This window comes from Channa argus, chromosome 20 (assembly GCF_033026475.1).
Source record: "Channa argus isolate prfri chromosome 20, Channa argus male v1.0, whole genome shotgun sequence".
In the NCBI taxonomy this organism is placed as follows: domain Eukaryota; kingdom Metazoa; phylum Chordata; class Actinopteri; order Anabantiformes; family Channidae; genus Channa; species Channa argus.
This window is the reverse complement of record NC_090216.1, coordinates 14,072,118-14,099,136: the sequence shown is the minus strand read 5'-3', so window position 1 is coordinate 14,099,136 and position 27,019 is coordinate 14,072,118. Positions and strand designations below refer to the sequence as shown.

Sequence of the window (27,019 nt, the reverse complement as noted above, 5' to 3'; positions counted from 1 at the left end):
AACACTAAAACGAGTAAACACTTTTTTACCAGAACATCGAAGTCGAACTATTTGCATGATTAGAAGCAAAACGTTAACACCAGTCTAGAAAAGGGAGAAGTTATAGGAAGGGAGTAAACATGTTTTCTCACTTGCATTGAATCCTCCAGACATTTATCTACTGTATTTATACATAGACTCAAACGGACATTACATAGAGTTTGTACTAATGAGCTACTAGGGCAATGTTGGTTTAATGTCTGGGCCTACTGACTTCTTACATACAGCACCTCACAGCACCTAACATCTGCATAGGTTCAGGGTTGCAGTGCATGTGTCAAAACAGCTTAAGTTTTAATGTGCATACATGAAAAACCCTATATAATCTATGTGGCTGCTATGCATGCAGTTATTAAAATACACTAAAGTATTAAAGTATTGTGTTTCACTTCTCAAACAACCGATTATTAAAATATGAATGCGTAGTTTTCAGTTTTGATCAGACTATTTTCTGATTCGACTTTTTACAATAAACTCTTTTTGTGTAAAAAAAAAAAAAAGTATTTTCCCATAAGCCGAACATGATCCATATGGGACTGGGTTAGTCTCGTCAGTGTCCAGGGGGAGGTGGTAATGTGGTGGCAGGTGCTGCGGTGAACTAACTTTACTTCCTGCCGCTCTCTGTCCCTCTGTTTGCAGGCAGTGGTGGAGGTGATCCTCTGCTGCTGCTGCTGCTGCTGCTGCTCCTGCCTCTCACTGGGCTCCCTGCTCTGCTGTGAGGAAAAAGCGGGCGACGTCTCATCCAGCTTGGTAACGTTAGCTCGTCGGCTAACGGTCGAGGCAGCCACCCAGACGAGCCATGAAAAGCCGGCGGAGCCAGTGAAAGTTAGTCACGGCTTACTTGGGAACTTTTAATGTGTGGAAATACACTGAAAAGGAGGTTCGCGGATCATGCCATCGCTTCCAGGAGGAACTTTTCTCTAGAATTGCCACTTGGGAAAGGCTAGCTTAGGAGCTAGCGAGGCTACGGACTGTTTTTAATTGGCTTTGCGCTCAATGGCTCTCGCTTGTTTTTCCCTGTCATAGCGACTCCTTGGAAAATTAAACCGGAGAGAGGCCCTGTGAACTTCATGTCAAGCCACAGCCCGGCTTTGAAGCGTTACTTTGGGAGACTCGTCTGGCAAAGGAGCGAAAATGAAGAAGCAGTTCAATCGGATGAAACAGCTCGCCAATCAAACAGTTGGCAGGCAAGTATCCAAGTCTGCGTTGTTCACTCAGTTTAAAGCTTCAGGTCTTTAGATATAATTTAACTTAAAACCATCATCTCTTTGCCCAAGCTGCTTTTTCCCCCCACTGGCTGTGATTTGTTGCGTAAAGACGGAATCAACGTGAACTCAGGAAAAGCTTAATCCGTGGACAGACTGTGTTTACGGTGTTGGACCTTAATGAATGAATCATTGCCTTTTAATAGCTAACGAGGCTTAAAGGACATGACAGTGTTAATTAAAAGTGGATGGGGGAGTGTTAAATGCCTCCCTTGATGCGTGCAAGCGTCTGCACTGCTGTCTAAACCCAACCAGATGTTGTGCTTTTAAGAGTGATTCAGCAGTATTAGCACTGTCTCATCTAATTGGAAACTCCAGCCAAATGCTCTTTGCTTTTGGTTTTTGGATGTCTCGTTCTACTTTTAACATTTGCGTGATGGGGGGCTTTAGGTGTAATAGACAGGCTTGTTGTGCACTGACGGAGGTCTTCTGAAGCAAATATGACTCATCGAGATTTACCCACAGTAAACAGCAGACACCTGTATGTATGTATGTATGTATGTATGTATGTTCTGCAAAAGTGTTTGTAGGGTTTATAATTTCACAGATGCCTATTGTTGGCTATTTGAGTTTGTGGTGTAATGTACATATATGATGGCATATTATGTGACATATATTACATAGGAAACTATAAGCTCAAAATGCTGGGTCATAACTGGGCTAACATAACATAATGATGAGTTCTTCAAAGCAAATATCAAACTATGACAACATATTGTGCAGTGGAATTCAGACAAACAAAAGATGAGAAACTGTGTGAAAAAGGACTAATATGCTAAAGCAGTGGATCAGCTGTTTATGCTCCACACTACAATATGGTTCACTTTCCCTCTTTGTTGTTAAAGTAGCAGAGTGAGTCTCTGTACTGTGTGAAACAGTAGATGCCAAGCTTCAACCCGACATCAAACCCAGAGCTTGTAAAATACATTAATGTTTAAGTGCTGGGAGGATCTGCTCGCTTTGATGAGCAGCATTCTGTCGTGCTGAACGTAAAGCATGCAGCAGTGTCAGACATAAAAAGTTTTGCAGTGATGAAGCTTGTTAATTAGCCCCATTGTGCTGTTGTGAGATACCACACAGTCCACATGTGTAGCTAAATAGCCTTTGAGAAAATGAGGATGTAACCTGTCAAAGGCTCTATACATGTTTATGAACCTATGGGGAATTCGATGTATTTGACAACCTCCAGACAGCCGGGGACCCAGTACTGCATGGTACCAGATAAAGGCGCTAAAAACAATAACATGTCATCTTCAAACAGCTGGTGCATCACTACAGCATTACAAAGTGTGTACAAAGTTTATTTTTAATGGACTGTAAGAAATATGATAGCATTATTTCTGATCTTATCTTAAAAGTATAGTTGTACAACAATTAACCATAAATTCTTTAGTTTAGTTAACCATAAATTCTTTAGCTATTTTTGTTTGTTTTAATTAGTTGATAGACTAATTTATTTAGTCACCTAGTTGTTTCAGTTGAAAACAACAACAACAAAAAAAACATCAGTATTTTAGTGGAAGTTTCAAGATAATTTCAGCTGTTTCTCTTTTTTATTTTTTTATTTTTTTTGTCCTTTCTGCTTATCCTGTGAGTACAGGTCACCACAGCGGATCATTGTCCGCATGTTTATTTGGCACAGTTTTTCACCGAATGCTCTTCCTGACGCAACCCTCCCCAATTTTTTAGTGGGCTTGGACCGGCACTGCACAGCTGGGGGTGGGAATGGGCTGTTAGGGGTTCAGTGTCTTGCCCAGAGACACTCCGACGTATAGCCTGGACTGGGGATTGAACCACTGACCCTGTGGTCCGTGGACCAACTGAGCTACAGCCCCACCAGCTGATGCTCTATAGTCCTAATTTTAATTTCTGATTATCAGTACCAGATATTGCTTTGTTGGGTTGTGTTTACTTATTATTATTTATTTTTTATTATCATTTTAAGAAGCAAATTATCAGTGTTAGTAGTGTATTGCATCCCTGGCCCAAATTCCTGCACTTTTTATTAATGCATGTTAATGTTAATGGAAAAACTTTACAAAAAAACAAACAAACACGTAGCTCCATTCACCCATTAAAACATGATGTTTTAGCCATTGAGGAATAAACAGTTTTAGGAAGTCATAAAACTTATTTTTGATATTTTGATAAACTAGATGTAGTCAGTGATGGATTTACTAATAACTACAGGCCAATTACAGGAAATGTTAGCTGACATGCTGAAATAGCGTGTCTGGCAGACAGGCACTGCGCATAGTAATTGCCATTGCTGTCTTTGCTTAGTTTATTTGATGGAAACACTGTTGCCAAAGTCTACAAAGAGAATCTGCCTTAATTATGTTCCTACAGCCAAGAGCAGGAGAAGCAGCTGGAATATTCATAATTTTCTCACTGTACTAGCAGTAAATTAAAACTGGTGAGAAAGTAATGTAAAAAACAGAAGTGCGTATTAAGTAGTTTTTGTGTGTTGTATGTTGTACATTCATATTCACACGCTTCTGAATGAGCGATCTGTCAGTGGTTGGATTAGGGCAAGCAAGCACACTCTGCTTTGTCCATTAAGTTTGTGCTCACTTGTGTATCTGTGTATGCAAAGTGTGTGGAGTGCAAAAGGCCCTTTCTGCTGCTCCCTGAGTTCCTGTGATTGTGCGAAGGCAGAACGCGGTGTCCAGCAAGGAGCTGCTCTGAGGAAATCTCTCCTCCTGTTTCTACAAACAGGAAACTGCCTCCCAGAGACACACTAGTGGTTTCTAGAGAAGAGAAGAGAAGAGAGGAAAAGAGGAGAGAGAGAGAGAGAGAGAGAGAGAGAGATAGGGGGAGAGAGAGAGAGCTTGGTAAATAGATGTAAGTGGACAAATTTAAACTGAAGTTCAGGGGAAAAAAGCTTATGATTTATGCCAGTGATCTTGGTAAAATTTAATCTCTTGATTTTAGTTTGCTCACTTTAAAGTTATTGCAGGTAAATGTGGAATCAAGTAGCATCTTTTAATTAAGATTATGTATTGTTAGGGTTAATGTAGTGTCATGAGCTGTAACTTCTGTTTACATAATATGTTGTACTGTCCAAGTCAATGTAGTCAAGTTTATGTTTTATTTGTAATGTTAACTTTATCTTTAAATCAGCTTCAAATGAGTTACTCAGGAGCAGAGAATAGGATTTAATTATCTGTGGTTTACATGTTGAAGTCCAATCAAGGAGAACGACAGAGGCTGTTAATAAAGGGTAATCCAAAGGTAACAGGTAATGTAAGCTGTGTGAATCTGAAAGAATTACAGGTGTACGAGTAAAACATGAGTTTATTATGTGTGTTTTTTTTTTTAAACTTGGTTTATTATTATTACCTTAAAGCTACAGTATGTAATTTACACGTCCAAGCCTGTAGCCTTTTAGCATACCAGCTGGAAACAAGGCAAAACAGCCAGGTTACCAAAGTTAACAAAGGTAACTTTACTTCTGAATCTCACTAACCGGTTAATTAACAGGTCATTAACAGGTTATGTCTACATGCCCCTACCCCATATTAAAAACATACCCACACACTAAGGCAGTAAAGAAAAAACAAAAACCTCACAAGTTAGCTTAGTGGTTGCTTTACTGAGGTCAACAAATAGTTTAAGTCCTCCTCCACCCCACCCCCACATTGCAAGAGGGAGTGCAGTATGCAGAGATAAGTGAGCAAACAGCTTCCAGCAGAGCTTGTCTCATCATTCACTGTTAATCATTCACTGCTATTATAAACTGCATTCTGTAATCCTTTTGGATGCCACATCTACGCATTTTTCTAATTAGGACACAGTAATGCAGATCTCTTATATTTTATTCTTGATTTTTGTGGCGGTACAATTGAAAGTTCCCCACGGGATCAACAAAATGTCACTGCAGAATGAACAAGGTGACTCTGTGTGCGTTACCAAGCAAGTGCAGTGATGACAATGGGGTGTGTCAGCTCTGGTGCCTTTGTTGTGTTGCTTTCAATGAACTGGATCAGCATATGACCAGGCTGTTATTTGTTTGCTGTCAATTCCTGCTTTTATCCAAATTATACATCGGAAAGACACTGAACACTAAGTGGCATGATTATGAGTATGTTTTAATGATGATATTTACTGAATGTATCTTTGTTGCATAAAATTTACTTCTACTACTACTACATAATAAATAATCAATATCCTTAAATTCCAAACAAAAGTTAAAATATAAAGGGGTTTCAGTAATAGCAATGCAAGAACTGAAATTATTTGATCTAAAAAAGCTTAATCTTATCTTAATTGCCATTTTCTGACATTTCAAAGTCAAAACTATTCATAATAAATGTAATCATATATTTACCCACTAATTGCAGCCCTTTAAAAATGTTTAGTTACGTAGTTATTTGGTACTGCCAGGAGGCAAGTATCCTGCTCAGTCATGATGAACAGATTAAGCTTATATCTAACTCACTGTGTAAAAGTCCTTTAGTGCTCACTACCATGTTTTGCTCACGCTTGCCCAGGTCTAATGTTGGGGTAACCGGTCACATAATCAGGCACATTAGGGAGGTCGTACGGCCTGAGTCATGTATTATTTTCTAAGGTCCTTTCATCTGAGGCCAGTATCCATTACCTTGTGCCCTAAGCTGCCAACTGTTGCAGCCAGAAGAGGCAGACCCTCCCTACTCCTCAGCCCGATAATTGTGTTGAGTGGATGGTAACAGCCGCTCTATTGTACGTATGGCTGCAGTATTCACTTACCAACCTTCCACTTTGATAGTATATCACCATGGTTACCAGTTTGAACTTGCGGCCATGGCTGTGCAGCTAGGATCTCTTGTTGTTAAGAAGTCACATGCAGCGCACAGTGACACACTTTCCTGCTGCTGCTTCAGTGAGGCACGAACGGGTCAGTTCTGTTCACACTAGGTCAGCTGATGCCAGCAAAACCATTGTTGTTTGTCCTTTGCCCAGGCCGCACACAGTCTATTTTTGCCTCTGTGACACAGTGCTTTTTGAGGTTAGTCCACACAAGAGTTGCTTTTAAGAGTCGGAAGGATAAGTATCTTTACATGGACTCATTCAGTTACAGTCAGGTTAGGCCACTATCTGCAAATGTGTAAACAACCTCCCCCCATTTTCATGTTCACATCAGCATCAGTAGGCACAACTCAATTAACAGAGCGCGAATTACTCATCAAGCTTTTGTATTACTCTTGTATACAGTAGTCTGCTTTGTGTTTTGATTAGATTGAGCTCATAAAGCACATCATTAAGTGGACCAGATGCTTTAAACAGCATGTGTAATACTGTCATTCTTTTTTTTAATGTTTATTTATTTTTTTATTTTATAGTCTGAAAGTCAAGTTGTCTGCGTGGGAAGTAGAGTTATATGTCTGTTTATGAACATATTGTAGATCATACACTGTTGGGTAGTATTCATGGAAGTTTGCATGATTGATACGTGGGTTTTTACATCAGGCCCTCAACAGGACCACAATGAAGAGTTCTTTAGTATGTAGACTACACCAGAACATGGGTGTCTTACTGCGGCTTCATAATCCTAATTTTCCTGCGTTTAGCTGGCAGTCTTTGTAGGTTATAGGTCCCCTTCCTCCATGTGTAAGCTCACCAGCTTGGCTGTGGCTTTACTCCAGAGAATGTCCTTCCATTCATCCCCAGCCTCTAAATTATTCTGCTTTGGCACTTCTAGACCTCTTTAACTTCCCTTACCCGCCCCCAAATCCATGTATTTCAACTTCTTCTCTAAAGTGCTGCCCCCTCTCTGTCAGTGTCTCCCTGTTTCTCGCTGCTCCTTGCTCTCTCTCCCTCCATGTTCTAATTGAAAGCAGCTGTGACGAGGTTACTATAGTACATTAAGAACAGTTTTCTTGGAGTAGGGCCCAGTTTCGTTTAGAGCTCCAGTTACTCGCAACGCAGGCAGGCCACTTTCCACAAGTCACTGTTTTGGCTGAATTGGAAAAGTTTGCACATTGGTTTGATAAAACACAACCAATATTGCAAAGTAGAAAGCTACTTAATTAATTGATCGATTTACTGTATTTATTGTATGAGTACTGAAGTTTTAGAACTAGCTTCCTTCAACCAGGACTGCAGCTATGTTTAGTATCGTCTAAGTATAATCTGTATCATCTATATATTTTTTCCTCAGAAACCATCACATATTATGCTACATTCACACTCATTACATTAAATATATAGTTCACTGAAAACAACGGTTCAGAAACATGCACCAGTGAAGGTTTAACAAATATTATTAAAAAAGGCTTAAACAGTGAAATGGTCATTGAAATGGTTGCTGAATAATTTTCTGTCGGCTAGCAAACCAGTTTATTGACCAAGCATCTTAGCTCTAGAGGAACACAAGATTTAGAAAAGTGTGAAGTCATGTGATAGTTCTTACCTAACTGGTGGCTGTTAGACGCTGAACAGATATGGGTAACATTGAACCAGGCTTTGTCTGATGATAAGTTCTGACATGAAAGCTAATATGAAACCATGTAGCTGACGATTGCAAACAGAGATACTAGCATCGCTCTTACTTTATAGTCTTATTGAAATTCAAATACAATATGTTTAATGTTTGTGGCACATTATTCTTTAAGTTGATCTGGTCCTAGCTGAGGTGAGCCTATTGAGCATTTTTCTTCTTTTTTTTGAGCAGTTTTCTGATGAACAAGACGATAAGTGTTTTTTTTCTTCCCATCTTCTAACTTGTATGCATAGTCTTGTGTGGATGTAAGTGCTTCACGTTGTAAAATTTGTTCATGGAAAAATAACAACAAAGCAGCTGTTGGTGTAAATCTAGACATTGCTAGTTAACATAATGAGCCTGTGTTATGGTTTCAATTGAAGTAATAGGCTTCAGCTTGTTGGCAGATACTGACCCTTTGACTATTCCCGCTCCTCCCCCCCACCGGCCTGTGTAAAGGTGTGGTAAGCAGTATGAGCTGAGTGTGTGTTTACCAGCCATCTCCCTTATAGTGAATCTAATCTGTCTGACCTTGTCAAGTCCATATATTAGTTGACTATTAATAGGCTCAGGGCAGAAAAGGGTTGGTTGGCTAACCTGTGCATGACACCATGATCCCCAGACTAAGAAAATCCAAGCTTGTGGAGTGAACAGCAGAAGCACGCCTTCTGTCAAATTGTTTCTCATTTAGCATGACACAATATGTTTACCAGATACAATTCAAGTTAGTCCCAGCTCCTGACTTTTAAAGTGTTATGAGGTATTCATGCAGCTGCAACAGTCTAGTGTGAAGAGAGACTATGTTTAGCCTTGCCCTCCAGGCTGGATACTAGTCTTGTTGAGCCATGGCAACAAAACTAAATAGACCCACCCACCATTGAAAAATTCCCATAGTTACTCTGGCAAATACCTGTGATAGAATTAAAGTGCAGTGGGAAACCAGTCTTTCAGTGTCATTTGTCTGGCAGATGTTTTCACAGTAACTGCACAGAGCAGCACTGAAGCCTCATTGATTATTTGCTATCACTCTCTGTCACAGCTAATCAGTATACTCTCTGTTGTTTTTTGTCGCCCACAGAGCGGAGAAAACAGAAGTCCTGAGCGATGACCTCTTACAGGTAAATCATCAATGTGTCTGTAGAGCTGTGACCAGCTCATAACACTGGAGCAGCTGCGCCTTTTAAGCAATGGTTGCAGTTTCATAGACCAGGTTTTTGCCTTCTTGAAAATGAAAACATTTTGTTTCACAATATCTAGTTGAATATTTATGTGTGTTACATCAAAAAGTCACTGCCAAAGGTCAGTGAACTGCACACTGAATCCAGCACTCCGCCATGGGGGAACAGATGGGGCTACATCAAGTACAATGTAGTATTATTGTTGTGCAACAACAGTTATGGTACGTTAAACATTTGGAGCTATCAAATAGAAGTTGAGGCTTCTTTTTAATCACCTATGCAGAGTCCGATGGGTAAACCAAATTTTGGCTTTATATCAATGATTGCAGAACATTTTAACCTCTAAATGTATTGGTGTCATTATGGTGCCTTTAAAAAAAATAAATACAAATCAGTACATAATATAACAGAAAATAAAAATGTTACCTTTGAAATGCCCTAGTTATACAGGGGAGGTTTTAATTATTTATTTCTATCATGTGAGCACTGATGGTATTTTTGATGCATGCTAAACCTAGAATCAGTCCCTTCTGCCATTGCAGTTCTTTCTCTGGTACATTTTGCAACTTGTACAGTAGAAATAAACGCAAACTTGCAGCTCTGTTACTGATTCACACAAGTGATTCACCACATATTTGACCCACAGATGCTTTTTTAGGTTTCCACTAATACCTGTTTCTTTTTCCCTGGAAACATACCCACAACAAGTCTACATTCACTTGTCTTTATTATTACAGTGTTATTGAATGAAGTACACCCAGACAACGCTTTGGAAAAATTCACTTTGATTGAAGTGTACGTGGCAGCTGGACCATGTGCTGACATAGCCGCAAAGTACATAAGTTTGCCAGTTTTCATGCCAACCAAAAAAAGCAGCTGAAATCACTTAATAGATCTTGCTCACTGGTGCAAATTCCCCATCAGCGGATCCAGCTGCTGTTTTGCTTGTTTGAAAAGCTGCAAACTCACAGGACTTCTGCTGTAACCACCAGAACTGCATAGGTTGCACAGTGGACAGTGGTGCTTTGAATTAATCTCTATACAGAATGTGTAAAGGCTGTTTGTGTAGGAACTCTGGGACAAATTACTGGCTGCTCAGCAAAGACATTCCATCCTGGAGGCGTCATAGGTGTTCAGACAACTCAGCTGGATTAACAATATTCCTTGAGGGCAGCCACAATGCCTGTCACCCTCTGTTCCTACTTCTCTTCCCACCCTCTATTGTAGCCCATGCATAAACACATAGCATTGATGAATCTTTTAATACCGTAATAAAATAGGCCTTATATGGGCAACAAACACACTTGAGTGACGCTTATACAACATTTAGCCCCAGCATCAGTGTTGGATTTAGAGCCAGCATGAATTGGTATAATGCAAATGGACAAGTGAACAGGATGCTTTTTCACTGAGGAACGTTACATTATGTCTGACATCTACTTTCACTGTTCTTCAAAGGCTCAGTTGTTCAGCCACTGTCGAGAAACTGACCATTGTGACTGTTGGCCCTGTTTCTCAGTTTACAGGAATTTTGCCATCTGATAAAGACAAAAGGGATCGAGTGATTGAAGTCATTTGACTCCCTGATTCCTGATAATTAAGAGTAAAATTCACAGTTTGCTAAGTAATTGTTTTGTGAGTGTGTTTTGGTATTTTTAGTTTCCTTTCTGTTGTATGTACATTCAGTCAACTTTCACATGTTTCTTTCTAGCTTCCCACTTCTTCACTTACACCACAGACATTATTCGAAAAAGTACATTTCATACATATTTGAATTTATGGGGATTTTTACAGTGGAGTTTCCCTTCATTCACTTCCACCTTTTAATATTTTTAAGAAGAATTGAAAGGGATTGTATTCCTAAGGTTGACCATCTGCAGTTGGACCTAGTGACCTTTTTTGCAATTGGCTCAAAGGTCTTGGCTGGTACCTTTTTAATTTGATCACATTTGCATCTCAGTTATTATCTTTGCTTCCATTTGCCTTATTTTCACCGTATTTTAAGTCGTTTTTCTACGTGGACCTTCAGGATGCCACCCCGAATTCCTCCGCCACCTGTCCATTCCTTGTTAGTCCTCTACATACAGTAGCTCCCACTTTCCAGCGTGGGGTACCACAGGAATACCAAGGTGCCAGCTTGCACAAAAGCTTTTAGTTTGGTATAACAGTTAATGGCATTTTATACGTTAGCATTTTAAAGTTTAGCTGTTTTGCACACTTCTGTCATTATATCATTAATTCAAACAAAAACAGTTGTATCTGCCATAAGCGGCTCACTAAAATAATTCCTTTCTAACACAGTACGTCCTGTTGTGTTATTTCTGCTAATTCTTGACTTGTCCAGACATGTTAACATCCTTTCTCTTAGGAACCAGTAAACAAACACTGGACGGACATCTTTCTGTCTCTTTCTGCCTGCCTGTCCCACTTAGCATTGGGATTCCCTGGTCTGTGACGCATCATGGCTTTGACCAGCTGTTGAACTCATCGCATAGCAAGATGGAAAAACACCATGCTGCCCTTAGCCTCGTTTTGGCCTAGGTTGTTCCACTCCTCTTCTGCATATTTAAGTGTTGTATGTTAACCCCCATTTTGTTACAATAAAAGGAAGAGGACTACAGTATTCCAGGTTCCTTGTAACCCAAACATTTCCATCACACCCACACGGGAACCTCTCTCCCGTTAGAGCACAGGAAGGGGAATCCCCTGCTTGTTTTGTACCAAGTACTCTCTGATCAGAAGCTAATCAGTCACATCAGTTCTATAGATTATTGAGACTGTGTATATGTGCACGTTCGTGTGAGTTTGAATTTGACCCAGCTGTTTTGGAAATGCCAGGGGCCACCGTGGGTCGTGGATGACGTAAGAGCACAAAAAGAGAACGGGGGAAAGGAGGTGGTGGGGTCGCAGGGTACAGAGGCGGATATCTGCAGTGGAATTCCTGAGTTCCGACTCCAGTCTGTTTTTGGAACACAATTGTCTGGTATTTGGTTGATCCTCCCTCTGCATTTGTTTGCCTCCATTTCTGCTCATTTTGCCCTCTAGACCTCAGTGTTCCGATTTAAATTTGGAACCGTGTTTGTCCTGACTCTTCAGTACATGTTTGTTCCTTTCAGGAACACTTGCAGACTTCTACTTCTCCTATCAGTTGTGTTTTCTTTTTTATAAAAAAAACCCCCCAAAGACACATGTAATCTGCATGCACCCTGCCTATGAAGCATTGCCAGTGTGACCAACTATCATAGTTCGTTGGCCAGACTTTAAAATAGACTTGGACAGTAGCTTGCAATGAACAGTTTTTTGTTTCCCATGATATTGTGACAGTTTGCCTAAATAATGCTGGCGCTGACCATCTCTGGCACCTGGCTTGATGAAGAAAGTGAAAAGTCACCCTGTAGAGCTTCAGCTGGCTTTAAGACAGAATAGCTGTGATTCCCATCAATGACAGTATTCTAGCTCAGTCTAAAAGCACACAGTGGATCTGTTTATCCAGCCTAGTAGAAAGGAGACAGCCTGTGTAATTAAATGGCCTTTTTTTTTTTTTTTTTTAAGCCAAAGCACCCCTCACTCTCAATCACAGCCCAGTAGCCATTGCTATGGAGACACTTCCGATAAGTTGTGGTTTCGAGATAACATTGCATTGTTGGACTATAGGGACAAGTCTCAATCTTTGACCTCTGATCCTTTAGGGCTGGATGTCATTAGCCCTTAATGGTGCAGACACCGTTGTTTTGTTGTTTTATGGAGAAAGGTTCTTGTATGGTATTGTAAAGTAATGGTGATGATAATATTAAACAAAGCTAGAGCAGTTATGTTAATAAACAAATGCATATGTGTGTTTCCTTGTAGTCAAACAATTGGGACAGGATGTAATTCAGTCTAAAAACTTAAGTTTGTCAAAATACGTTTTGGATTTTGCTTTGTTGTGATAATTTGTTTGAAAGTAATAAAAGCACCATTCTTAAAACCCACTGCTGAATATTTAGAAGGGTGAAATCTCCTTTAAACTGCAGCTAAGAAATTTGGCTCTGCAGTGCCTCAAGGTATGACATGTATACAGACGAAGGTATTTGCTAAGCATCTGGTCTTGCCTTGCCTTATTCACAGATTGAACGCCGCATGGAGTTGGTGCGTGTGGTGTCCCACAACACACACAAGAGGATGGTGCCTTGTCTGCAGGGACACATCGGTGCGGAAGCAGAGAAGAGACATGTAAGAGTTACCTTCAAAAAAAAAAAAAATGTAATAATAAGTAGGTCAATCAGCTGTTCCAGAATGTGTAATAACTACATTTTCGTTACACCTCCCACACAAATTTTGAGTTCTCACAGTTCTTTGTAATAATGAGTTAAATGGATTCACAGTAGGTCTACATTCCATGATTTCTCTTTTGTGTTTTCTACCCCACACAACTGCAAAAATGCACTACAGTCTGTACCCCGCCTCTATACAGGAAATGGTCAGGTAAAAACACTTACTTATTCCATCTCTCTGGTCCTCAGCACCACTTGCTCCATTTCCCCTTCAGACATCTGTCATCTCTGTACACTGTGCATGACACTTCTTTTTTCAGGGGCTTCTCTGGCAAAAACAGGATGTTGAACACTGATAAATGGTTTTGCTCAAATGGTAGCTGTGTAACAATGAAAATAAGTCCTAGAATTGTCAGTTTACAGTATTGATGACCCACTCTCCTATCATCCTAAATCCCATGTAACGTCTGTATTTTCCTCTTTTTACTCTGAAAGCTCTCTTCCCCTTGAAAATGTATTGCCAACCTGCTAAATGGAAAGTCCTTGATGTGTTTTCCATTGGCTTTAACATAAAATGCTGTAGCTTCTGTATAGACACGGGCACTTGTGGAGTATCTGCATAGTTTTAAGTCATGTATGACTGAGTAGAAAGCTAATTGTCCACTGCATCTGTCTCTCATGCACAGAAAAAGCTTCCCCTGACAGCACTGTCCCAGGCGATGGTGGAAGGCGGAAACCAACTGGGAGAAGACTCTTTGATAGGGTGAGTTTGTGATTTAAAGACAGACCACACAGCCATGGCAACTGTCGCTGTGTGGAGCAAATACTGTCCACTCCATAGAGTGTGAAATACGAGGATCCACATGCAGGTCAAACTGCCCAGTTTTGTTTTCTCTTGATGGGACTTATAGGAGAATCAAATCAGACACGCAGAAAACTGGACAAGGCAGTTTGTAGTTGAGGATCTAGAAAGTGAATCTGTCAGCCATGTGCCTGTCTGAAAATAATGAGGAAGGGAAAGTTAGCTTGCTCTGCCAGTACCTGTCAACTGTACTATTGTACTATTGTTGTGTTATATCACTGAAAAGACTATGGCCACAAACCGTCTCACAACCGTGGACAAATTGTCACTGAGACTATCGGTTCTTTGTGTGGGCAGCTGTGTCTAATGAATACATTTTACATTTTTAGTACTTTATTTACTTACTATGTTGACCTGGTTTTTCTATTGGCTATTGACAGGGAACTGTCACTGGGTTTTTCTGTGAAAAACATTCTCTGAACTTACACTTACACAGAGAATGCAAAGGGCCTTACATCCCACCAAATAGTACTATTGTGATAATAGGTCATAATTATCACTATTTTGTGATTTATTTATTTTTTTTAATGTTCCTCTCTCTCTCTGTGCTGTTGGATGTGTATTAACAGGAAGATGATGGAGGTGTGCGGCGAGGCGGAGAACCGTCTGGCTTCAGAATTGATGCAACATGAGCTGCAGATAGAGAAAGATGTTCTGGATCCCATCAGTCAGCTGGCAGAGGTAAGAAACTTTAATAGTTCAAGATATGACAACACCAAGCCTATGCTGAATGTCATTATTAAGACACTTAAATGCTGGTGAATTTGAGTCAGTCTGCAGCCTGGATTAGCTGTTTGTCTGTGCTGTAGGCCTCTGTTTCTGTCCAAACAAAAAAATGACACCTCAACCAGACGCAAAGTTCCACTTGGTGACATGTTAAGTTGTTAAAGTTTAGCCTTTTTAAAACTTTTTACTGCAGCTTGGAGCCAGAGAGTGTTACAGCTTTTCATCTTTTTGCTTGTTGAAATAAGTAGTATAGTATACAGGATAGTATAAACCTTAATATTAATGATGAGTTAAAATTCGTAACTAAAAATGATCTAGAGCTTTCAAGCAAAAGTTACACTGAATCACAAGTAAGTTCAATATTGGCTAGATTTGGTTGTGTGATCTTGTGAGTTTATAGAAGAAAAGTCCAAACAATCGCATGAAATTAATTTGAGTGTTGAACAAATATAATAAGAAGCTGCAGTGGTGTTCAGTTTGGAAGTGGTCTAAACTCAGATGAGAACAATGACATTTACACCCAAATTATCACAGCAAGACTCTATTAATACTTACTGTATAATGGGTATTTGTGTAATTTTCCTAATAAATGTCTGAAGGAAGCTCTTAGCCTAGTCATCAAGAAAGGGCAAGAACAACTTTTGTCACTCTAATAACTTTGCAGTCTTTCTCAGCTTATTGTGTTTTGGGTCCAATTACTGTAGGTGGAGATCCCCAACATCCTGAAGCAGAGGAAACAGCTAGCCAAGTTAGTGCTAGACTATGATTCTGCCAGAGCAAGGTTTGTCCCCCTAAGTGTCATCAGTAGTTGTTCTCCTTTACACTGATATGAAACTGGGAATCTACTTTAGCCCTTATGGATTTTACATTTCTGTTCGATATAAAAAATTCTAAAAGTCTAATTTTGGCTTTGAATATCTGTTTGTCCTTCTAACCTCAGATGGTTGCAGGCAACCAAGTCAATAATCTCAGGAACAAACACTCAAGCACTGACTGCCAAGGCTGACTTACTCAAGGAGGAAGTGGATGAGGCCATGAACAAAGTGGAGCTTTGCAAGGTAACAAAGGTTTCTTCGTCATGGTCTTTTTTTTTTGTCAAGTACTAATCTTAGGTTAGGTCTGTGGTAATTTGTGCTCTTAGAAGTAAAAGAAACTGGGAAAAATGTTAAGGGGGGTAGCAACTGGACATTCCAAGACCCTTGGCTCTTTTGACCCATTTTGCTGACTCACACAAACGACAGAAGATGCCCCCTGCACAGGTTCTCGCTGCCAGTTTCACAGGAGGATTTATGACTCAGGGAGGGCTTAGCTCACCACTGACATTTGCCCTTGTGCCACCTGAAGTATCCGTTTGTGAAATAGAGAAAGACATCCTTAATAAATTAATAATGGTTTACTGCAGCTATGCTGTTCTGTCACGTCACGGTGTTGCATAAATAAAGCTTAACTTCTTGTGTTTCTTCCACAGGATCAACTCGCCGCAGACATGTACAGTTTTTTTGCAAAAGAAGGCGACTATGCCCGCTACTTTGTGATGGTGAGAGCAAACCACAAAATGCATTTGTATGGCTTATTGTGGGAATCTTCACAGGTGCAGAGTAACTGGGGAACACAGACTTGGCCAGTCATTGTATTTTCTTTGCTGTCGTGTAATTTACTGCTGGTCTTATTTAAATGACCCCCATCTATTTTTCTCTGTAGCTCCTAGAAGCTCAAGCCGATTACCACAGAAAGTCTCTCACTGTTCTGGAGAGCGTCTTGCCAACCATCCAGGCTCAGCAAGGTAAAACACATGCAGACAAGCCTTTTGACCCACAGAACATGAAACAGCACAGTGTTGGTATAAAAATGACAAACAAGACGGCTGTGTCATGGAATGACGCCTCTTTACGTAGTTCCTGGAGAATGCACATGATTGACAGCCCCTGTTTTACTTTGTTTCCTGTGTTGCTTTGTGCTTACTTTAAACAAACCATTTCCTAAAAGATCCTGGAGAAGTTAGTGCAAGCAAGGTTCCTAATCACTTTTCCAGTCGTCAAAGAAAATCAATCCATCTACCATACTTTTCAGTTAATATCACCCCAATCTGTTTTTCGAAATTACTACAATGACCGCAGCAATTATTAGGGCCACAAATGAAGCCCAGATAATAAAGAATAGTCTTAGGTTTCACTGTTTTGCTCTCAGAAGCTTTCGCTGTGTCCTGTTCAAGAACCTTTTTTTTTTTCCTTCTTTTTTTGCAATAAACACATGTGGTCTAAACCAGACAAGCTTGGTATCCCAGCATGTGGACATGACTCACCAGCTCCACACACCCCCACCTCCTTTCACATCACACCCACCTGGTTTTGCAGGCTCTTCCCCCTCCTTTACACGTTAGCATTTGCTCAGTTTTACACCCTTTCTCACACATACACACACACACACACACACACACACACACACACACACACACACACACACACACACACACACACACACACACACACACACACACACACAAATATACAAGGACTGCAGGACAGAACAGTCACTGCGGCTAAATGGGAGCATGTGGTTATTATTTGACGGCACCCTGTTGGGGGGATTGAGGACTGGTTAGGAACTTGCCTAAGAGTTGTTGACCCAGAAATCTGCCATACAGAGTAGCAACAGGCTTGTTTGAACTGACGTCTGGGCCAGTGCCGTATTTTATTCATTTATTTTTGGTCTCAAACAACATGTGGGGGCCTGGTGTCTCAGTGGTAGAACATTGAGTTGTGATACAGAAGGCTGCGGGTTCGAATCCCACCCCACCAGATGTGGTCCCGCTGAGCCACCAACGGCCACCTTGTATAGGATGGGAGGCTTGAGGCAGGAAGAGCATCCGGCGTTCCGCTATGGGGACCCCTGAAGCTGAAAGCCGTTGATCTTATTGGTCTCAAACAATATGAATAGGAATTTGAAACGGCAAATGACCGTATCTATCATCTCCACCATCAATCTCTCTTTTCTGTTTAGACTCCTGGACGGAGAAGCCTGCGTTTGGCACTGGGTTGGATGAACACCTGAAAAGGAGCGGAAGGGAGATTGCTCTGCCCATAGAGGCCTGTGTCATGATGCTTCTGGAGACAGGAATGAAGGAAGAGGTGAGGAAGTCATAACCATGGGGAAGATTAATACAAAGAAAGCTGTGCTGTCCTTAGCGTTCTGCTGCATTGGTAGGAATGAAAAGATTATGAATCATCAGATCATTATAGGCAATGTCCTACGGGTTAATGGACTGGATCATTTCCACTACTTGAGGACTTTACACAGCATAGTCAGATTTCCCAATTGATTTTCTTGCACATCAAAAATATTTTTCAAACTGGAAACCTGTCAATCAGCCATTTCATGAGTGACAGCGCATCCTCCTGGGCTTGCTATAATAATCCTGTCGTGCTTTCTCTAGCAAGAGCCTGGGTGGATCATCAATGAACCCCGATTTTGCAAACAAGCTTTCCCGTTTACATGACTCCTTTCTTTTTTATTCTCCAACTCTGTTTCACGAAATCACATTTGTTAAACGAAACATATATATATATATTTGAATAATTGAATTAGAAAATCCGTTTTTTTGTTTGTTTGTTTTTTTTTAAGGCCTTGATTCACACATGTTATAGCATATAGCATTTTATCAACTGAGTCCTAGGCTCGGTCTTTTAGAGGCATTTTGGTAGCAGCAGTTAACTGTTCTAAGCAGACAAACTCTGATAAATTGTGTGTATGCTCTCTCCCCAGTACAAAGCTGATTTAGCAACCACATGATCAGCAAAGTCATTTAACAAACAAACACTATCTCTTAGAGGGTGGTGAAGGCAGAGTGGATATTAGACTTCAGAATCAGATTTCACCTCAGACGTCACTACTCATGTTGTGGCATGTAACAAGTCACATTGTTACACTATGATAATGTGCCAGTTATTTGCTCATTTACAGATGTAGCAAAGATCTGCAACATTTAAAATTTAGAAGTATTTATAGAGAACTGTCTTCCTCCAATCTAAGCCTCTCTGAAGTCTTTTATAACAATATTTTGTTATCTCAGCTTACTTGATTGTGCTTTCAATGTCTGTTTTATCAGGTATAAAAAGAGCTGCCACAGCCCATTAAAAGCCACATGGAACTGTGGGATTAATTAGTAGCTTCACTGATCATTGATATAATTGAAACCAAACTCTAAATCGTTTTTCATAAGAACATCCTAATGTTCAAGTAGTTGTGTGGGCAAACTCCAAACAGGGGAAGCTCTTGATTTGCTGTAAGACTGTTCCAGAAACACTGTCACACGGTCTGCTACAGCAGGGATTCATGAAATGTTTGTGTTTTCACATCCCCAAAACAAATTTAGCACAATAGAATCTACTTGTCTCCTGCTCATAAATCAGAACTCTTTCTGTGTGTGTGTGTGTGTTCGTGCAGTGAAAGAGAGACGAAGACAGTGCAAGTGTTAACTGCCAAGCATAGCATTTGCAGCCCTATTCATTCCCTACTCAATCCAGTCTGTGTCATTATGGTGTGAAGACGGCCTTTGTTTGTGTGTCAAAGTAAAGAGCTCACTATGAGTGGAGGGTGTGTTTGTTTGCCTGCTTTAAGGTTTCATTATGTGCAGCTGGCAGAGGGGGAGTTTGCAGTGGATTTATACACGTGTCTGTCAATGGGTGCACATCATCTTATGTTCATTATCAACATGTTTGTGTTGTTGTCATTATGGCCTATTTTTCAATGTGCATGTGTTTGTGTGTCAGGGTCTGTTCAGAATTGCAGCAGGGGCTTCCAAGCTGAAGAAGTTAAAGGCGGCACTGGATTGTTCCACCTCTCAACTGGAGGAGTTCTACTCTGACCCCCACGCTGTCGCTGGTACGTCCCAAATTATAGCCATTTCAGAATAACTTCATTTTATTCCACATTACACTAGAAGGCAATCTTTTTGTTCTTAAATGGCTACAATTTCAATATTCAGCACTATTAACAGTAATAAGATGTATTTATTTTTCTGTGTGGCTTCAGGAGCACTGAAGTCTTACCTGAGGGAACTCCCTGAACCTTTAATGACCTACCAGCTTTATGATGAATGGATCCAGGCATCCAGGCAAGGCTCATAACTTTATCACTTGAAATTAGATGTGTCACTTTACAGAAATGATAGATAATAGGATTTTTAATTTGGATCATTTAACGTTGGTCCTGAGGTTATTGTTTTCTGTCATCTCAGTGTGTCAGACCCAGACAAGAGGCTCCAGGCACTTTGGGTTGTGTGTGATCAGCTACCAAAGAACAACAAATCCAACCTGAGGTCCGTTGTTTACACGATGAAGCTCATGGCAGCAGTGAGACTGTTTGCTTATGTCTGTGCTCATAAACTCCCATTGTTATCCAGGTATCTCGTGAAGTTTTTATCCAAACTGGCTCAGGAAAGTGAGGTGAACAAAATGACTCCTAGCAACATCGCCATCGTACTGGGACCCAATCTGCTCTGGGCCAAAACCGAGGGGTGAGAAAGGATTAAGATGGGGGATAATAAAGATCATATTGATTTCATGTTGCAATGTAGAACTTTAGTGGAGTGAATTTCTACAAAAGATGGTCCAGTATTTGAGCCTTTTTCAGAGCCCCTTGTTATGTAGGAAAGCATCAGATTTTTGCTGTATGTGTGCACGCAGGAGTCTTGCTGAGATGGCTGCAGCTACCTCTGTGCACGTGGTGGCCATTGTGGAGCCCATCATCCAGCACGCGGATTGGTTTTTTCCTGAGGGTGGGTGCTTGGTTTTCTTATGCTTCTGCTTCCTTCGCTTCCAGTGAAGGAGAATTTTTACAGCACACAGTATTTTCCCATTTGTTTGTTACAGTAAACACACACGACATGAACAGACTGTAGTGTGAGTGTCTTGCCTTCTCTGTATTTGCAGATGTGGAGTTCAATGTATCTGGGATGTTTGTAATGCCCACACCTGCATCCAACCACAACAATCATCTAGATTATGACTGCAGCACCATTGAAAGGAAGAGGCCCGGCAGTATGGTTGCACCAGACAACGACTCAATGCGAAAAGACAAGTAAGTAACCAGGGGTTTCTTTGTAACACCCCCCCCCCTTTTTTTTTTTACCTCCAATTCTCTGTCCTACTTCATTATTTATTCTAATTAATTCCTTTGGAAATAATTTTGCTGTTAATAAAGTTACTCTCCATATTTCTCCTAGTAAATGTTGGGCTAAATCTGCTAGAATCATTATAATGTAAAATGTCTAACCTTTTACTGACATTTGTCTGTGCTCTGTGTTTTAGTTGATTCTCTGGTCTAATCTGTCCCTTTCTAATTAAAACCGATGTTTTTTTATTTATTTGTTTTTTGTTTTGGACCCCCGTCACTGTCCCCACTCTCCCTGCGTAGCAACCCTAACAAGCACTCGGACTACACCCTCCGTAGAGGCAGTAACACCTTAAGTAGAAAGCAGCACACTTCACCTGCCTTCCAGCCTCCATTACCCCCCGTAGAGGCTCCTGGGCAGGTACCTCAGCCTTCAGCTGAGCTCCAGCCACAAGTTCTACCAGGGGTTTCAGGGGTTGACAGTGGCCAGCATAGCGTGGCGCAGGGTGTGGCTGCTCTCGCAGCAGCTCAGCAGCTTCTAGCTCAGCAAACGGAGGAGCTCAGGTAAGAGCTGCTTCCCTGCATCTCTGCTGCTGAGTGGGAGTGACACAGCATGCCACATGCTTTTAAACTTTTAGGTTTGATGATGTAGGAATACAATACCTCTTTCTTTGAAGTAGAACAGAGGAGGTCAGTCAGTCAGGCTTTGATTATTAATGCATGATTCACTGATGGCTTGTCTCTCCTTAGTCAGTTTGATTCAGCTTGTTTCTCTTGCAAAACCACAAGTTTGCTTACACCACCGCCAGTTCCAGCTATGCAGTCTTGTCTCAAATCAGCCCACAGACGCAACACAACAATAGCTTCTGTCATTCTGCTAACAGTTGCTCTCAGGGCCCCTCAACTTCCCATCCCTCTGCGTTACTTCCCAAATCACTGAAATCAGCTGCAACCTCGCTGTAACTGGCTCAAACTGCTTTTGATGGCCTGGACATTAGTGCCTGTTATGCAAAGACAGAAGGGTGCCTTTGATTTGTTTGGTGAAAAAACAACATTCATGTGCAGACAGATGAGATAATTCAGTGCAGCATTCTTTCAGTTCCACAGACTCTGCTGGGAAGGTAGATCTTAGATAAAACATCCAGATTATGTTTGAGGCTTATTATTGCAGCACCGCACATGAGTTGGCTGTTTAAATTAATGCTGCATCAACTTTTGTATCTCGAGCCTTTACTGAAACCATTAAGCAGATACTGTAGAGTAAGACATACCATGAATATTATATCTGAAGATTGCATCATGTCAGCTGGTCTTCTTTATTCCTGGTTAGACCTAATCAAGAAGAAACAAGTCTAGTTGACATGACCAATCTTCAGATAACCAAACATGGATGACAACATCATGAACATTATAGATTTTTAAAAGCCTATCTTATCTTCTCCAAAGCAACACAAGGCTACGTGACTCCATACCTGCCCCCACCCCGCTGCTGCAGAGGAATGGGTCTGGAGGAGGGGGCCAAGCTGCGGGACAGCTGGGCACTGGGACCCCTGGGGCTGGATCCATGGGGCCCAGTCCACACATGATGCGCAGAGGTAAGAGTGTCCCCCTCTGGTCTGACAAACAGATTGTCAGAAAGTATTAAGGAGAATTCCGTCAATGGCAACATGACTATTTGTTTAAATGATTTCATTTCATTTAAGTTCATTTCCCAAACTTACTGTAAGAGTTAAGTCCAGCAGAGAGCTGCTCTGTTTAGCCTGTGCAACATTTTCTCATAAACAGGTCATAAATCTTTGTGAACCCTTCAGTATTCAGAAATATTGACTTCATTAAATATATAAAGTTCAGACTGAAGAGAGAAGCATGCCTGCAGGCCTGCTGACATTTTGAGCATAATTACATCTTAAAGAAATAGTTTGAGAAGGAAAGATTCCCTTTAGTTACTGTATACTGGTTAGTTTACAATGTTCTGTTTCCACTCTTATACTTATCACCTTCGCCTTTCAGGTACCAAGAAGCAGGCTCCACCTCCTCCCAAACCAACAAACCCACCTCCCAGCCAGCCCTGCAGTTTGGCGAACCACATCTTCACCCCTTCATCCCAGCCCTTCAGCCCCATTTCCAGACCTCTGTCCGGCCACTCGCCCACCTCTCCAACCTCACAGCCGTGTGCTACGCCCAGACGCCACTCCAGCAACCAGCCCCCAATCCAGGCACCCAGCCATCCACCTCCAGAGCCTCCGACACAGAACAGCCCTGCAACACAGCCCCCATCCCCCAGCCAGGCCGTTGGGGACCAACACAGCGCAGACCCCTCACCTCCAGACACCCCAACCCCTCCAGACACCCCTCCGCCCTCCACTGCCCCCCAGGATGTAGCTGCTCCTACGTCCCCTTCTCCCTATCAGTCTGGCTCACTTCCCCGGCCGAGGCCTGTCCCGAAACCCCGGAACAGGCCGAGCGTCCCACCACCACCCCAACCCACCACAGTAACCACTGACATAAATGGGATCTGTGCTTACAAGATGATGGGTGAGTGTTTTGGCTTCTACAGTACTTTGATGGAACGAAACACTTTGTAGTTTGTCTTTTAATGTCACTGTAGAAAACTAATGTGCTGTCTTCCTAATAGTCTTGCACTGTAACACCTCCACAGATTAAAGAAGCACTTTTGAGAGGTTTGTTGGAAATTGACCTTTTCACCACCAGCACCTGCACTTTTTGTTTGCCTGTAAATATCATACTCATGACCACAGCCATTCTGTCCTGCCTGCTGCCCCTATCAGATTGTATTTATTTTAGCCCTGATGCAAAACGATCATACTGCATAAATGCCCCGGCTGGTTGTTTAAATGCTTAAGGTTAGAGGAAAAGTGTGGATACCATTTCTAAGGCGAAGCTACAGTACTTGTAAAATAGGAAAACCCACTTTATATACACTGTATACACAACATGACTAGAAAAACTTTACATTGGCTCTTTTCTTAAAAAAAAAGACTTAATGGAATCCACCATGTCACTTCACTGTACCTGAATGTTGCTGCTTTACACGCTTCCTTCATCCTAAACTGTGTATTAGCTGAATGACCATAGAAGGCCTCCTTATGTAATATGACACTTTGGCATCAGGCTATTTTTCATTTACCCTGAGTCACTCATCTCCATCTCCAGGCACTGAAACGTAACATCAGGGATGTGTCCTCACCTCGGCTTCATACAAGTTCAAGTGCAGAATCAAATTCACAAAAGGGTCATTTTCAAACTCTTTCTTCTGTCTTGAGCAAATTTCTCTTTTTAAGTGTTTTTTATTTTAAGTTTGCTGAGTTTTAAACTTTTTTGTTAAGCAGGTGTAACTCTAACATGCATGTTTATAAGTTTGTCTTGTCCGTAATGGCTGAACATTCATTTTCTGTATGTTCAGAATTAGCACTTAACAAGTTCAAAGTTTTAGCTCTTTTTTTCAATAATTGTATCCAGATGTAAATTGGGGTTTTCCAGCCCTGTTTTTGTCTACAGTCTTGCAGCTAATTAATTCAGAACTATTTTCCCTATGCTTCAAATTAACCAAATGTTTTCCATACACGCTCAGTCTTTGACCAAACAACGCCACCTGCTGTTAAAAGCTCCACCTGCAGCACTGCGTCTCACTGCTAGGCCTCTGCTGCGGTTTGAGCTATGGAAAATATTACAAAGCCCTAGTGGATGGTATAATTACACCAGCTTTAAGTGTTTTCATACTGCAGAACATGTTTGTGACTATGGCCATTGTTTCTTTAACATGAACATTAATGGTGCTAAACTGTCAGACAGGTTCACGTACTGTCTCTGTGAAATCTAGTGAGCATGGACAGTGTGTCACAGACAGGCAGTTTTTTTTTTAATCTTATTTATATCTATTTAAAGATTCTGCCCTTCAATGTTGGCCCACTGTGACAGATTTGTGCTCTGTCTTTTAGACCCGACAGCTTCTTTCAAAGGGCTGAGTCGAGCTTTGGTCCCTGAGCTTGCTGTGGACGAGCAGCAGACTACAAACCCTCCTTCCTCCTTCTCCTCTCTGCCTCCTCCCAAAGACTGTGACCTAGACACTGAGAGCACTGTCCTATAAGGAGGGAAGGATGACACGCTTTCGTCCAGTAACCACCAGTCCACCCCCAACGCTCCTCCTCTAATTACACCTCATTTAAATTCTGCATCATCACAGTGCGGTATCTGCAGCCCTCCACAAAGATGGACCTCTGTTGTTATCGCCTCCCTGTCCAGCCTGAAATAAAGACTGACAGGGGCTGACAGACAGGAATAACGGAGTTCACACAAGTCTTAGTCAACATTGGCTTTGATAATAAACAACAGGTTGTGTGGCCATTGATGTTTTGATCCCTGCTCATTTCTCCAGTGATCCACCTGATTTATATGATCTAATTCTCAGCATTTTAACTAGGAAACCAAAGTGTCTGATCATCTAAATGTCTTGAAAACACATGTAATTGGCACATTAACATCACTTAGGTATTTAGATTCCAAGGTCAAAAAAACACATTAGGAAATGGGTTATCTTTGTCTATTTGTTATATGGCTAGTAATTGGCAGAAAAAGACTATTGGGGACTATTTCCCTTTTTCTTTGTATATTGTTTCTACATAAAAGGCCAAAACTTCACTGGTTAGTGTCTCAAATGGGACAATCAGCGAGAACAGTACTGCCCACAACTGTGTTATCCATGATGCATAGTGTAGCAATATAAAAGAGCGTACAAGCTGTTAAGGGTTGGAAAATGCCAAAATATGGACTGATGACTCATTTGGAAATTTGGTAAGTGTTTTATCTTATTTTATTTTTTTATGTTAACAAATGGCCTTAGAATAAAAAGTAAATAGAGAAGAAGCATCTTTAAAGCATCGGTGGGAGAGGAAATTTCAGCAGGTGAAGTAGAAACCAAAACTATTGCTTAAACGTGTAGCTGTTTTTTTTTTCTATGTAAACCATGTAATTTTCCTAAGCACTCTTGTATTTATTTACCCTTTTTTTTTTAAAGCACACACATTCCCTGTGGCTTAACATAATTAATGCAGTCTTTATATGTCAATCTTGCCTTATTCTGTTTCCCTAGAACAATGTAAAGTGCATCATATTTACTGTATGGAGGATATACATGGCTTTTAGTGCTACAGTATTTCTGAGAATCTGTCTTGGCTGCAGTCATGTTTCAGGGATGTGAAGAAAGCGATTTGACCCTCTGCAATAAAAGTCATGTATGGTTTTGTATTGTTACACAGTGGTGTTTAAATGTGTTTCATTGATTTCTTTGGGTTGTTCTGCAGAAGTAGCAGGGTTAACTGCCCTTCCAGCCTGTTCGCACTCAGTATTTTTGCTTGTCTTTTTTTTTTTTTTTTTTTTTTTGTTTTCCCGGGCATTACATGCAACATTACATGCAACAGGCTGTGTATGAGTGAATGTAGTAAAAGGAGAGTTTTAACCAGCCTTTTCCTCCTGAACAGATACGCATCCACAGTCTGCACTTGAGTGCAGACTAATAAGTGGCTTCCTAGTTTAGGATTTTTATGTCTTTCCCCACTGAGCTGAGGGCACGTGGTGGTGTAACATCTCAGTAGTGATGTTGGGTTAGACGACACCAGGTCAAAGGGTTTTTTTAAAAAAAAGGCTTTGTTGTATTATGTGTAAGCTTTGCTTTTTTTTTTTGTTTAAAATATTATGCAGTTTGGTTCCCAGAGAGCCGACCCAGTATGGTACCAATTGAGAAAGTCTTGACTGCTCCAATACCCTGAAAACCAGTTTGGTTTTTCAGAGATGATTGAGCATTATTATCCTCTGCTTTCTCTCTTTGCTTCTGTACCTCGCTGCCTTATCCCTGTGCATCAAGAGAGTTCAGGCTTTCAAAGGTCTCAAAGACGAACAAATGCCATTAAACTACAAATGATAATGCTGCATTTTTTTAAGCTCCATAGTTTTGTATATATGCTGTCTGGTGAGCCTAAGTATGATATATGCTTGGTTATACCCCCCTTTCCAAAGAAAATAAAGTATATGAAGAACCTACTTAAATGTAGTCATGTCTCTTTATAAAACCTTTATAAAAGTATTTCTATGTAATAAATACTTCA

The 27,019-nt window shown here is 40.9% G+C and overlaps 1 protein-coding gene across 5 annotated transcripts; it reads left to right on the top strand.

The window, feature by feature from the left end:
* The first annotated feature begins 599 nt into the window (after nt 1-599).
* Nucleotides 600-26,954, top strand: arhgap17a (Rho GTPase activating protein 17a). Of its 5 annotated transcripts, XM_067487618.1 has the most exons (22): nt 600-1,226; nt 8,846-8,885; nt 13,053-13,157; nt 13,377-13,409; nt 13,885-13,961; nt 14,630-14,741; nt 15,491-15,567; nt 15,727-15,844; nt 16,255-16,323; nt 16,488-16,569; nt 17,787-17,914; nt 19,556-19,667; nt 19,818-19,899; nt 20,023-20,103; nt 20,188-20,301; nt 20,471-20,562; nt 20,717-20,864; nt 21,201-21,461; nt 22,344-22,492; nt 22,908-23,432; nt 23,557-23,578; nt 24,857-24,995. In XM_067487618.1, the coding sequence occupies exons 1-21, from the start codon at nt 1,174-1,176 to the stop codon at nt 23,559-23,561; spliced, it is 2,463 nt and encodes an 820-aa protein (XP_067343719.1). In that variant the 5' UTR covers nt 600-1,173; the 3' UTR covers nt 23,562-23,578; nt 24,857-24,995. The 5 variants fall into 5 exon arrangements, with proteins under 5 accessions (XP_067343719.1, XP_067343718.1, XP_067343715.1 ...); XM_067487614.1 differs by lacking the exon at nt 23,557-23,578 and having other exon boundaries at nt 603-1,226; nt 24,857-26,954; XM_067487615.1 differs by lacking the exons at nt 600-1,226; nt 23,557-23,578 and adding an exon at nt 1,674-1,785 and having other exon boundaries at nt 24,857-26,954.
* Nucleotides 26,955-27,019: the final 65 nt, after the last annotated feature.